Source organism: Callorhinus ursinus, unplaced genomic scaffold (assembly GCF_003265705.2).
Source record: "Callorhinus ursinus isolate GAN/ISIS: 27379988/994484 unplaced genomic scaffold, GSC_fseal_2.0 scaffold13, whole genome shotgun sequence".
Taxonomy (NCBI): domain Eukaryota; kingdom Metazoa; phylum Chordata; class Mammalia; order Carnivora; family Otariidae; genus Callorhinus; species Callorhinus ursinus.
This window is the reverse complement of record NW_027397075.1, coordinates 30,020,952-30,034,841: the sequence shown is the minus strand read 5'-3', so window position 1 is coordinate 30,034,841 and position 13,890 is coordinate 30,020,952. Positions and strand designations below refer to the sequence as shown.

Sequence of the window (13,890 nt, the reverse complement as noted above, 5' to 3'; positions counted from 1 at the left end):
ATATTGTAGGGATACGGGGTGCATAAAGTGAGACATTCTTTTTGAAAAGAAACTCCAAACAGACTTCTGGAATGTCATATTCTAAGACGTTTTCTGGCTGTGTAAAAACAATTCCCCTGTGCATGGCCCCGCCCAGCCTCACGTGACCACCTCTTGCTCCCCCCACACAGGGGTGGTTCCCCAGTGTATATAAAGCTCTGTGCAGCCAAGGCATGAGCCAGCCGGGCCACCCATCTGGACGCTTCACAGGGTGGGAGAGCTTTCCCAGGGAAGCCTTGCCCAGTCTCTGCCCTGAGGGCCTCTGTGCCCATCACTGCAGCAGCAGGCCCAAGATGCCAGTTGCCCAGCTGCTGCTTCTGACCTGTCTTGTATGGGGTTTGGAGGCCAGGACGGCCCAGCTCCGGAAGGCCAATGACCCGAGCGGCCGATGCCAGTATATCTTCAGTGTGGCCAGCCCCAGTGAGTCCAGCTGCCCCGAGGAGGGCCAGGCCACGTCAGCCATCCAGGACTTGCAGAGAGACAGCAGTGCCCAGCGGGCAGACCTGGAGTCCACCAAAGCCCGGCTTAGCTCCCTGGAAGGCATCCTCCACCAGCTGGCCTTGGGCCAGGCTGCTGGGCCCTCGCAGACCCACGAGGGGCTGCAGAGGGAGCTGGGCACCCTAAGAAGGGAGCGGGAACAGCTGGAGACCCAAAGCAGGGAGCTGGAGGTGGCCTACAGCAACCTCCTCCGCGACAAGTCAGCTCTGGAAGAAGAGAAGAGGCGACTGGGGGAAGAGAATGCGGATCTGGCCCAGAGGCTAGAAAGCAGAAGCCAGGAGGCAGCGAGGCTGAGAAAGGGCCAGTGTCCCCAGGACCACAGCTCCTCTCAGGATGTGCCACCAGGCTCCGGGGAAGGTAAGAATGTGGGGTGAGGGGCTCCCGAGTCCAGAAGGTGACATGGCTCATAGTGACCTGTTATGGGCGGCCCGGGCTTGCCTTCCCTTGCCCTCTCCTCTTGCCCTGAGACTGTCCATCTAGCACGAGGCAGACGAATGCAAAGCAACCACTCTCACATATTACTAGTCATTTAGCTCCTGAGAGTTCCGTTTGGGCTGGTGGTTCCGAGTTCTTGTGCCTCCCATGATGGCTCCCCCAGTCATAGCAAAGAGAGAAATATAAGGACCAGGTGAGACGTATGTGTATATGATCAGTAGAAAGTTGCCAACTATCCTGCCTAGAAAAGTACCCTTTTGTGAATCTTTGGAAATTGTGATTCCTACCTTTTGTTGTTAAAATGACCTCTATTTATGAGCTAACAATACATTTATGAAACCATGATAGGTGGTAGGGTTTTTTTTTTTTTTAATGTGCTGTCTTGGCAAAATAAAGAGGTGGCAACCCCTTTGTCAGGTTCCTCAGTATGTTGTTTGGGAAGTTTTCTTACTCTTTACCCAATCCAAGAACCTCTGCTTTCAAGTCCCCAGGCCACTCCTTGAGGTGGCTCTTTCTAACTGAGACGCTCTTCAGTTCATCCTGGTCCCTGCTCGAAGGTGAGTCCATGTGAGCGCACTGCGAGAGGGGGCACTCTGTCTCCATTATTCGGGAGGATGGTATTTGTGTCACTTTTTGTGAAATTGTGCTCCCAAATATTCCCTGTTTCATATTAGTTTTCCGATCAGGAGGAAACAAGTGAGCAAATCTGAATGGGGGACAGTTAGTCCAGACTCTTCAGAGATGTCAACATCATGAAAGAAAGACGAGGGGGTGGGGCTTGTTCTAGATTGTAGAAGGCTAAGGAGATGTGGTGGCCAAATGCGGTGCCCGGCTTTGGATTGGGTCTTACATCCAGGGGAGAAAAGCCACAGGGACAGGTTTGGAATCATTGAGGAAATTTGAAGATAGACTACTTTCTTAGGTCCTATTATTGATTAATGCTCAGTTTCTTGGCCGAGAGATGGTATCGTGGTTATGAAGCATATCCTTCTTCTAAGGAGGAACATACTCAAGTACTAGGGCATAAATTCTCAGAATGGCTGCAATTTACTTTCAAATGGTTCAACAAAAACTATAAATGTATCAAAAAGGGAGAATAAATGTGGCAAAATATTAACAAATGGTGAATCTCAGGGATGAGCACACGAGGGGGGGTGCTTTATTGTATGATTCTTTCAACTTTTCAAATGGTTTGGAAATCTTCAAAATAAAATGATTATTTTTTTAAAAGGGCTTTCTAGGGTCACCTGGGTGGCTCAAATGGTTAAGCATCCAGCTCTTGACCTCAGCTCAGGTCTTGATCTTAGGGTCATGAGTTCAAGCTCCACGTAGGGCTCTGTGCTGGGCATGGAGCCTACTTAAAAAAAAAAAAAAAGGCTTTCTACCTGAGAGGCAAAATCTGCATGTAAATGAGACTGAAAAAACCCAAGAGTCCATGCCAGGGTATGACCTTGGACAAGTCACTTAACCTCTGCACCTTGGTTTTTTATCTGTTACGTGGTAATGAAAATTCCTCCTGTGAATGATTTTTGTGGGGTTCAAACAAAATAACTCTCAAGTGTAAAGGATTTTTAAAAATCCTGTATTTCGGGGCGCCTGGGTGGCTCAGTCGTTAAGCGTCTGCCTTCGGCTCGGGTCATGGTCCCAGGGTCCTGGGATCGAGCCCCACATCGGGCTCCCCACTCTGCGGGAGGCCCTCTTCTCCCTCCCCCACTCCCCCTGCTTGTGTTCCCTCTCTCGCTGTGTCTCTCTCTGTCAAATAAATAAAAATATCTTAAAAAAAATCCTGTATTTCTATAGTTGGAAGAGACTTGATTCTAAATTTTACAACAAAGAAAAATAAGGTCTGAAGACACCAAGTGCCCCGGGTGGCACAATGATCGGTGGTGGCACGAAGACTTGTTGAACCTGAGTCTCTGAGTACAGATAAAAGAATCAGTGTTAATAGAAACATGATGAAGCATTACTTATTTCAGACTGTTAAGTGATGGAGTCATATTCTCAACCAAACCTCGTGTGTGTGTGTGTGTGTGTGTGTGTGTGTGTGTGTGTGTGTGAAAACAGGCAATATTTTGGTTTTTTTATTGCCCTGTGGTCATTTAACAAGACTTAGGGAATTTATTAGATGTGTTTTCTAATTTTACATTTCTTTTTCTTCTTTCCAGCTTGTCTACTTTTGAAATAAGGACAACAGCCCCTTAGACTGAACTCCAAGCTTGGAAAGTCTTTTTAGCAATTTTTTTTTCCATGAGCAGGAATTACATTAGTCCAGGAATGTAGAGCTGCAGAAGCAGCCTGCAGAGCCTCTGAGCCACTGGCTTGTTTTGTGCAGATGTGGAAACTGAGGCCCAGAGCTGGTCCGTGGCCACCTAGTCAGCTAGTGGCAGAGCCAGAACCGAATTCTAATTCAGTCCCTCCCACCTGAGGTCCAGTGGCCCTTCAGGACCTTGAAGTGACCTCCAGTTTATAGAACCTAAAGATAAAAGACAGGACGTTTACCTTTATTTTACTATTATTATTATTATTAAAGATTTTATTTTAAATAATCTCTACACCCAACATGGGGCTCGAACTCACAACCCTGAGATCAAGAGTCACATGCTCCACCAACTGAGCCCGCTAGGCGCTCCAGGAAGGTTACATTTAAACATCAGGGAAAGAAACGTTTTGAACAAAAGATGGGCTTCAAGGTCCTAGATCTGAGGGTAAAGGGCTTTCTGGGCGACTGGAATTCAAGTGTGGGTGTGCTTCGTGTAGGGCAGCAAGAGCTGGGGGGGTTTGGGTGGAGGGAAGGGCTTAGTGAGGCTGCCTCCAGCAGAGGGAGGCCGCAGAAGGTGGACTTTTTCTCACTCTGTCTGTCATTCACACCATCACCACAGCTGTCTTTATTGTGTAATTGTTACCTAGAGAAAGATCTCCTTAGAAACGCAGAAATCACTTGTTGACGTGTGTGTGTGTGTGTGTGTGTGTGTACATGTGAGAGAATTGAGATAATATATGTATATATATATAATTTTGTAGTAATCATTTTGTAGCAAAATGTCTGGAAACCTATTAAGCCCATGGGGCGCCTGTGTGGCTCAGTCGTTAAGCGTCTGCCTTCAGCTCAGGTCATGGTCCCAGGGTCCTGGGATCGAGCCCCGCATCGGCTCCCTGCTCGGCAGGAAGCCTGCTCTCCCTCTCCCACTCCCCCTGCTTGTGTTCCCTCTCTTGCTGTCTCTCTGTCAAATAAATAAATAAAATCTTAAAAAAAAAAACCTATTAAGCCCAAAGTGGAAAAATACAGATGATCTTATCAGAGTTGGTTATTAGTGTTGCAAGAGAAGCCTCCCTTTCCCTTTATCTGACCTCTACTTCAGATTGGTCCTCCCAGAGAACAGAGCCTGGGATGGGGGCTTGTGTGCAGTGGTATATGTGGGCAGGGAGCAGAAGCCAGGACAGAGGAGAGTGAGTCAGGGAAGGAGTGGGGGGGCATTCTCCAGTGGAGCCCCACAGTGGGTGGTGGAAGCCTGAGCCCACCACGCCCTTCTGGGGAGCTGAGTAAAATGCAGCGGAGGAAGGAAGCATTCATTCATGCATCCGATACTCTGCTGGCCCAGGATCATCGCGCCAGAGGGTATATCCCACTTCCAGTTTGTGCAGATGTGGCACCAGGCTAACTCTTGCAGAAAGTGAGAGAAGCTGGGTCAGGGCAGCTGAGGCAGGGTCCTGGCAGGGGACATTGGCACAAGGCAAGTGGCTACACAATGACTGGGTAAAGGGGGGCAGGATATGAAGGAAGAGCACCAGAGGTGTTCAGTGCAAGTGCTGCAGATAATAATCTCTTGTGGGGGTTGCTAGGCAGATTAGAAGTAACAGTGCCCGCACAGGGTGGGCATGCAGTAAGTGGATCATAACTCTGAAGGGTTCCTTTGCTTGAGCTGCGCTACTGTTTTAAAATGTCATTTAATGATTAAAACATCAACACGTACATAGCATTTTTGTAACACACATTGATCCAAGAGACAGTACCTGGAGCAACACCCAAGACATTAGTCTGCTAGTCAATCTAGGTTAAGCTCTCTAGAATGTGTCTGCAAAGCAAAGGTAAGGGAGATAGGGCAGAGCATGCAGAAAATTTCCAAAATTTTGTAAGAGACATGAACTTTTCAACCACAGAAGGACTGAGTTTTAATAGAAACAAATAAAAGCTCTAAAAATATTTAGCTATTCGGTACAATACAGTCCTTAATATTTTCATAACCTTTTTGTTTTCACCCCACAGAGTGAAATATGAGTGATTTTTAAACATTCCAGAGAAATTTTAATTTTGACACATTTTTATTGAGGACGTTTCATTTATAGTTCGAGCCAAGAATACTGAGGCGCAGAGAGGTTGAGTAACTTGGCGGAAGTCACACACCTGGTACAGGGCAGGCCCGACCTGGAAAGCTGTAAGTTGGGGCCCAGTCCAGGCTCGTTCACACAACTGCTTCCCAGCCTTTGGGCTGTGGGCATCCTCTCCCACAGGCTTCTGTCCTCATGCCAGACAGCTCTCCTCTGGGAGCCGACCATTGCCAGGTGCTCCTGGCTGAGACAACCAAGAAGCAGCCAGCGGACTTGTCATCCACCCATCCCGTCTGCCAGCTGAGAAGGGGCCGTGCAGTCATTCCGAAAGCCATTCCCTGACATTATGTTTCACTGTGGTTCTTGTTTACTCCAAAGACGGCACATGAGGTGAGGTTCCAGCAACATCGAAGAAAGGCAGTGAGGGAGAGGCAGAGGGAGAGGGAGAGGCAGAGAGGAAGAGACCTGGAGAGGGAGGAAGAAAAGGACCCCCTGTGCAGAGCCGCGAGGGCCTCGGTGGCCCCAGGAAAGGAACTCTGCACGAGCCAGGCACCTGGCCCCTCTCCTTTGGCAGCTGGTCCCCGGGGGCACGGCCTGGGAGCTGTGTGCGCACGCGCAGCAGTGCGCGGGAATCCGAGCTCGGCTCCAGGAGTGGGTCACCCCCCAAAGTTCTGAGCGGCAAGCTGGAGGCTGTTGGGAAGCCTCAGGTAGCCGTCTGCACCCAGTCAGGAGACAGAATCCACACGGCAAGTTAAGTCTTGCAAGTTATATATTAAAAATATAAAGAATGGAGTACGATGAAAGAGCAATTATGACATATAAGTAAACTCCACACGGCACCCGGGCCGAGGGAAGGTCCCAGAGGAAGGACAAACTTGGAAGGGGGTCAGGCCTCACTGAGGAAGGGGAGGTGCAGCCCATCGGAGAGCGGAGAAGAGCTTCTCCAGGCTGGAGCTGGAACGACCACCTCCCGAGGGCGACCGGCAGCCTGCGGCGTGGGCACAGTGGAGGCAGGGACAGGCTGCGCGAGGGGGGCTTGCAGAGGAGGCCGGCTGAGCACGGGGTCCCTGTGCAGGGACTCTGGGTTCCGTGTTGACAGGGCTGTGGAAAGGTTATGGCCAGGCTGAGGCTGCAAGGTCACAGAGGAACCACGTCTTGGACCCGTGGCTGGGGCAGGGCTCCACGCGATGTCCTCGTGCTCACACTGCCAACCCAGTCCGGGGGCTGCTGCCGCGGACCTTCCTCCCACAATGTCCGTCCAGCGCCCTCTACCGAGAAAGCTTGACATCGTGCCCACTTTACAGGAGAAATCCTTGTTTTTCGGAAAGCATCTAGGGAAGGATGCATTTGGCACCAAGGGGCAATTAATTTATAACTGACAAACTTCCCCCACCACAGGTTGGAAAGTTTTGCAACTGCCATGGCCTTGGCAGACTTGGCTCAAGTCCTAGTCCCACCACTAACTAACTGTGTGACCTTAGGCAAGTTACTTAACCTCTCTGAGCCTGTTTCCTCTTTGGCAAAATGAAGATAATATCGTCCACATCAGGACTGTTATGTGGAATAGAGGTGATAAGCACAGGACCTGAATCATAGGAGGCACTTAATAACTAATAATTAAATTAGTGGCAGACTGCAGTCCTAAAGCCTTTTTCTATTTCTTTAAAAGTTGTGAAGGTATCCAGATCACATAAATAATTTCTATGAAACTGCTTTGAAATGCGGAAAGAGCCATAAGTACCTGCTAATCGTGTCTTTTCACAAAGGATCTGTTTTCAGTACTTCAATATTTTAGTGATCTTCAGGGAAGTCACCCTGGAAAATGCCGGTCTGGGTTTGTTTTCCCCACTTGCTTTATCCCCTCTGTGGCTAAAGTGGGCATTTTTCTTAATTTTCTTCTCATTGATTTGCAGGTGTGTACCCTGACTTTTCTCAGTATATATCTATTTCTCAGTAAGTCACTAAGCTCCATGATCATCCTAGCCACATTCACAGAATAAAATATGTGCATCAGGGGCGCAGAAGAAGGAGCTGGAACATGGGAGGCCCTTGTATGGCAACTGTGAGTCCTGGAGCTGAAGGGCAGGGAACTGGGCTGGGGCAAGGGAATCTTCTAGAAGCTTTGTAGAAATGCCACTGCAGTATTTCTCACCTCACATTGCCTAAAACTAGCTCCGGTATCCTGAGAATTAATAGAAACAACTAAAGCAGTTTGAATTATTCGGAGGAAAGGTACCAAGGAAAAGAAACAGCTCACCTCAGGAGTTTGCTCAATGACCTGCTTTTGAGAACTTGCCCTGCCAGGCGTTGCCACGTATTTGAGCCTCTGCCCAGTGTGGGAGGCTGGGCAGGCAAGGCAGGGGTGGGTTGCTCCTGATAGCCAGGGGTCGAGACTCTGTCATTATGTTTTAGGCCTAAGACAAGGCGTGGAGACGGGAGAGGCAGACCAAGAGGGTGAAGGCCTGTACTCCAGGAAGCAGGGATGGTTACAAACAGCTCTGCTCACCCCTTGTAGGGGAGAGGGGTCCCTCACTCTTACCTTTTCCTGGCAGCATGGAAGAGCAGGGAATCTCGGGCACCCCACCCCTGCCATGCCGACCACTGGTCAGCACCAATTCCCGGGAGAGGAGGACGGTGGCTCGTGAGGGTCCTCAGTTGGTCTAGGGAACCTCCATCTGACCTACTGAATCAGCCTCTGCCCTGGGTACCTACCCCCTTAGGTCGAGGCAATCTTCAGAGTAGGAGCAGAGTCGTCTTCTCGCCTCCACAGATTTTCAGGCAGACAGAAGGAGATTCAGGGAACGAAATGAATTTCCTAGGACCCTCCAGGAGCCATTTGGATTGTCCAAGGGGTCCTTATTCCCAAAGCAGCCTGGAATGAACCCATGTTACTCCTCAGTGAGAGGACTTTGCCAGACCATGAACTCCTCAAGGGGACCATGGACCAACTGTAATTATTCACCGTGTATCTCCACACCTTGCACAACTTTGCACCGGTAGGTGTCCCAGAGGGGCTGGCTATTTAGATGGGTGGACAACTCCCCAAGGCTGGGGAGACTGAAGACGTGCCATGTTCCTGGAGGTATTCCTGATCGCCCCTGGAGTTTGGGGCACACATCTAGAATGTCCTCAGTTGGTTACACATTTTGGCTTAAGGGTCTTAACTGCTCATGCAGCCCACTCGGGACTGAGGGACATCCCAGGGTGGGAGGACGCACCCCCTCCAGGGCTGTCACTCCTGGGGAGGCCAGTTAACGCCGGGAAGAGAGCACAGCAGCGGGCAGCCCCACGGAAGCCTGAGAGCTTCTTAGCTAGATAGGAGATGTTCTCTACCTCCTTCTAGTACTGTGCGTTGAAGCTAAATACCAGCAACTATAAGAGGCACCTGAGTCCAGACATGTGAAAATGTGAAAAAATGTGTGTGGCTTAAAATTGATGACATGTGTGTAGCCAGAGGGGTTAAGTGTTCCACTGTCAGCTTCTGTGCCTGCAAGGTTAAACTGAGTAAAGTGAAGCAAACACGTGATAGGAGACAGAAGGTCTTCCCGACCTTCTTGGCTGTGCGGCAGCCCAGCCCCAGGCACTGACTGCCCTCGGGGACCGTGACACAGGAATCCTGAGTGGTGAGCCAGGCCACTCAAGGGGCAGAGAGCTGAGATGACCAGCAAGAGAAAAGGCCAATGTTTTAAGCATCTTTTTTATTCTGAGGGTTTGACGTCTGGGCCTCGCAGGGTTAGCTGATTCCTGGAGACCCTGTATGACTCACCTGCCAGCACGCCTTTCACATGCACACCCACCGACCCATAGCCCGCACCCCGCCCCACCCCGCTCCACCCCCGCGTCCCGCCCCGCCTCCACGCCCCACCCCGCCTCCACGCCCCGCCTCCGTGGGCTCTGGCTCTCGCACTCAAGGCCACTGTCCACCTGTCCGACACCTCAGAGCGGGGGACCAGACAACTAGGGACAGCCCCATGCCCCCGAGCTTGCTGAAATTATTCACATTAGCCAATCCTAAGCCTGCTTACCCGGCCTCACCCGTTCCTTCCCACAGGAAAAACAATAAAGGTTCTTGCCCATGTTTCCCCTCCCTCCTGAGTGACCCTGGTGCTGACCCATGTGGCCCCTATGGCGTGGGTGTCCCTGTCCCTTGGGAGCAGTGAGTATAACAGACTATCTTCTCATTAGCTGTCAACTCCTGATCTGTTGGCCTCATCATACCTGAATCATAAACCTACATTTTAAAACAGCTAAGCCTGTTCCTTGTGACTTTTGCTTTTTCCTTGTATTCAAGGACTCCTGTATAAGCCTAATCCTAAACCGAAGTAGCGAAGTGTGACAAAGTGTGGTAACTTCATGTCTAACTGGTGTCCTCCACACCCCTTCCCTCAACGTGCGCAACCCCCACCCTCGCCTGCGAACTCTTGTAGGAAGCCCGCACACTCTGTCCTTGTCCAAAACTGGTCTCAGAAAGGGATCTGACAGACTATTTCATTTGAGCATGTAAAGCTGAATACGTTACCTCTCACAGGAACATTTGCATCATGACAGGGAAAAGAACCTTATGTCATGCAGGGAATCATTAATTGTTGAATTTCAGGCATCCCCGAAGATGGTGAAGACCTTCTTAATATCCCTGAATCACACCTCAACTGCTCATAAATTAGGGAATTATTTTAATTGTGTACAAGTTTACTTTATTTTATTTTGAATACCCTATTCTGTGCAAGACACATCGCTGTGCAATTTATTAGTTGTGAGCTTTTTGTTATGGGAATTTTTCAAACATTCACAAAAGTAGAGAGAACAACAAGAACCCCAGTGTACCCATCACCAAGTTCCAACAGTTGTCCGCCAAATCCAATCTTGTTTTATCTCCACCCCAATGCTACATATTTATTATCTTTTTAAAAAATCTTTTTTTTAAGTTTTATTTAAGTTATCTCTACACCCATCTACACCCAACGTGGGGCTTGAACTCACAGCCCCAAGATCAAGAGTCACATGTTCTTCTGACTGAGCCAGCCAGACCCCTACATATTTATTGTCTTAAAATAAATCCCAAACCATCATATCTTTGGAAGTCTATTTAAATACCATCCTCAGCATAGTCATTGGGCCGTTTGTCCTCATACTACAAGTTTGTCTCTTTCTTTTAATATAGTTTCTAAATGGAATGTGGAGACCTTGAACTTCCAGGAACTGAAGTCAGAGTTAACTGAGGTTCCTGCTTCCCGAATCCTGAAGGAGAGTCCATCTGGCCATCCCGTGAATGAGGAGGGAGACCCTGGTATGAAGTTAAATTTCTTCCCTTTTGTACACACATGGTCTTTATCTGTGACTGTTCTGTGTTCAGAGTTGGTCAGCCCGCTTTGCGGGGAGGGCAGACCACTGGTCATCCCTGGCAGCGAGGCAGGGAAGGGGGAGAGGAAGAGCCCCTCTCTGCTCCCTTTCCAGAGCTCGCGGGCAGGATGTCGGCCTTTCCTAGCAAAGCCCTGTATCTCACTCACCACCCACTTGGGGATGGTGGGCTCAGCTGCGCTGCACTGGGGGAAGAGGAGAGAGAGGTTTATTTCACCCACTTGATTGCCACATAGAAATTTGTTACATTTTTTAGTAGATCCTTCATATCTTTCTTTATCTTAGGGCCAGATGGATGCACCATCTCAGCACATAGTCAGCACATACTCAGAAAGGTATCTTTTCTGAACTTGGGTACTGAGGAAAAAGAACAGGTGCCCCTCTCCAAAGTGTTCCCTGAAAGCCAGACTTAAGGCAGGCTGTGGTTTTCAGAAACTGTGACTATCCATGTTATTAACAATTATTCCCAGCTGAAGATCATACATGCGATGGGGATGTTTTGAAGTCTTCAAAATACAATTCCCTGAGACACGAGCAGCAAAGACTCCCCACCTTCTACAAAGAAAGTGAAAAAAAAAAAAAGCACAGAGATCTGTTGTGTTTATTTCAGCTAAATCTAAATTTTCAACCATCTCTTCATTACATTTTTAAAAATTATGTTCGGGTTTTATTGTATTAAAATGGTACCTTTATATGGCCCATCAGTTTGGTCTTGAAGAACTTTGTTTTACAGAGTCTCTTATAATGACTAGATTTTTGTTTCATTTTTATTTTTTAAAAGATTTTATTTATTTATTTGAGAGAGAGAGGGAGAGCACGCACAAGTGGGGAGGAAGGGGCAGAAGGAGACGGAGAAGCAGACTCCCTGCTGAGGGAGCCCAACTCGGGGCTCGATCCCAGAGTCCTGAGATCATGACCTGAGCGCAAGGCAGACACCCAACCGACTGAGCCACCCAGGCGCCCCTGTTTCATTTTAAAAAATGAAGCAAATCAGACATGAAAGTCATAAAAAGTAGTATAATGGACACCTGTGAGTTCCTGCCTGCTTCAGTCAAATATTAGAAATACAGTTTGAAGTCTTCTGTGCAGCCTTCCTCTTTACAACTGATACTGAAAAGGGGAAGTTCAATTCATATGACATGTTGATCACAATACGTCCTGGGCATTTACTCTCTACCAAGTACATAACATGTATAACTCCAGTTAACATTTACAACATCCCTACTACCCCAAAACACTATCCCCCTTTACCAATGACCAAGCCAAGGTCGAAGGGGCTGAGGGACCTGAACGTCACCCAGCCAGCGGAGGGCAGAGCCTGACCTTAACCCCAGACGCTCTGTCTCCGGGGTTCTGGCTTTCGCCGGCTCTGCCACGTGGCCACAGGGCGGAAAGATGGTGGAAAGCGTTCTGGGGTTATGCGTGTCTTTAATTCCTCCAGGATGCGGAGAACTGGTTTGGGTAGGAGAGCCGCTCACCCTGAGGAGAGCTGAAACGATCGCGGGCAAGTACGGCGTGTGGATGAGAGACCCGAAGCCCGCCTACCCGCACACCCGGGAGACCACGTGGAGAATCGACACGGTGGGCACCGACATCCGGCAGGTGTTCGAGTACGACGGCGTCCCGCAGTTCCTGCAGGGCTACCCGTCCAAGGTGCACGTGCTGCCGCGGCCACTGGAGAGCACGGGCGCCGTGGTCTACCGGGGCAGCCTCTACTTCCAGGGCGCCGAGTCCAGAACGCTGGTGCGCTACGAGCTGACCACCGAGGCCGTGAAGGCTGAGAAGGAGCTGCCCGGGGCCGGCTACCACGGGCAGTTCCCCTATTCGTGGGGCGGCTACACGGACATCGACCTGGCTGTGGACGAGACGGGCCTCTGGGTCATCTACAGCACGCAGGGGGCCAAAGGCGCCATCGTCCTCTCCAAACTGAACCCAGAGAGCCTGGCCCTTGAACAGACCTGGGAGACTAACATCCGGAAGCAGTCAGTGGCCAACGCCTTCCTCATCTGCGGCCGCCTGTACACTGTCAGCAGCTACTCGGCGCGGGATGCCACGGTCAACTTCACCTACGACCCGGCCACGGGGCGCAGCAAGGCCCTGAGCGTCCCCTTCAAGAACCGCTACAAGTACAGCAGCATGGTGGACTACAACCCCCTGGAGAAGAAGCTCTTCGCCTGGGACAACTTCAACATGGTCATCTACGACATCAGGCTCTCCAGGGTGTGAAGAGCCTCTGGCATCAGGAAAGGCAGCAGGACACGATAGTTAGGGCTCCTGAGGGCAGAGCCCGCCCGCCAAAGCCCCTGCAGCTTTTCTCTGCTTTCTCAGCTTTCATTATTCACCCAGAAGAATGTGGGGGTCCCCAGGTCTGCCTGTGTGGGACTAGCAGTTGGGAGAGTTAGACGGCGTCACGGCCGATGGGCTCCTGTCTGGTCAGCTCTTAAATTTAGGGCTCTGTAACCGAAATAGTGCAAGTTCTGCGGTGATCTGGGGCCAAAGTTATAAGGCATAGTAGTATCTTCATGGAAACCACAAGGCTTTTTATAAAAGGCCCTCACTGGCTAAAAATGGTGTGTGTGGAGAAGAGCTCGGGCAAAACAGCTTGCCCCACGTGGCACCCAGGGTCGTCCCCTGCATGCTGGGGACATGGTCACCCCACGCCACAGTTAGAAGAAGAGGAGCAGCTCCTGTGGCCTCCGTCTGTATGGTGGGCTTCTACTGCTTCACGTAGCGTCCAGTGGGGCATAGCGTTTGCCCTGTGAAATAAAACCATCTTACATACTATCCTCCTTGACCTTTGTGGGCTACTTTGCTTACGAGAAGAGTACTGATTCTGGCCATCAGATAATTCCTTTGGGTTGGGAGCTGTGATTGCAGGACACTAACAGTGTGGGGTGTGTGTGTGTGTGTGTGTGTGTGTGTGTGTGTGGTGTGTGTGTGACTGAGAGGCCTGCACCCAGTTTTGCGGTGCTGCCCAGGATGACCCCAGGCCAACAGTGGAAGCCACCCCTCTGCACCCCCAACTTCTGGTGCTCTTGGTTCTTCCCAAACCATCTTATCTTTCCCCAACTCACCCTCTCTTCACCCTGGCTGCGTGTTGGTTCTTTCTGGTTGTCCTGGGCTTGAGTTCCATAAACTACAACTCCACATGAGTGGACCTGACCCCACTGGTTTTTAGTAACTGGACTTGCTATCTTGAGGTGCCACCGTCCCTAGCAGAACACTTTGTCTTGC

General features: G+C 50.0%; 1 protein-coding gene across 1 annotated transcript; it reads left to right on the top strand.

Moving 5' to 3' along the window:
- Window positions 1-235: 235 nt before the first annotated feature.
- MYOC (myocilin) lies at window positions 236-13,420 on the top strand. The gene is made up of 3 exons (XM_025878144.2): window positions 236-894; window positions 10,460-10,585; window positions 12,098-13,420. Exons 1-3 carry the CDS (start codon window positions 333-335, stop codon window positions 12,880-12,882), a joined length of 1,473 nt encoding a protein of 490 aa, XP_025733929.1. The 5' UTR covers window positions 236-332; the 3' UTR covers window positions 12,883-13,420.
- The last annotated feature ends 470 nt before the right edge of the window (window positions 13,421-13,890 follow it).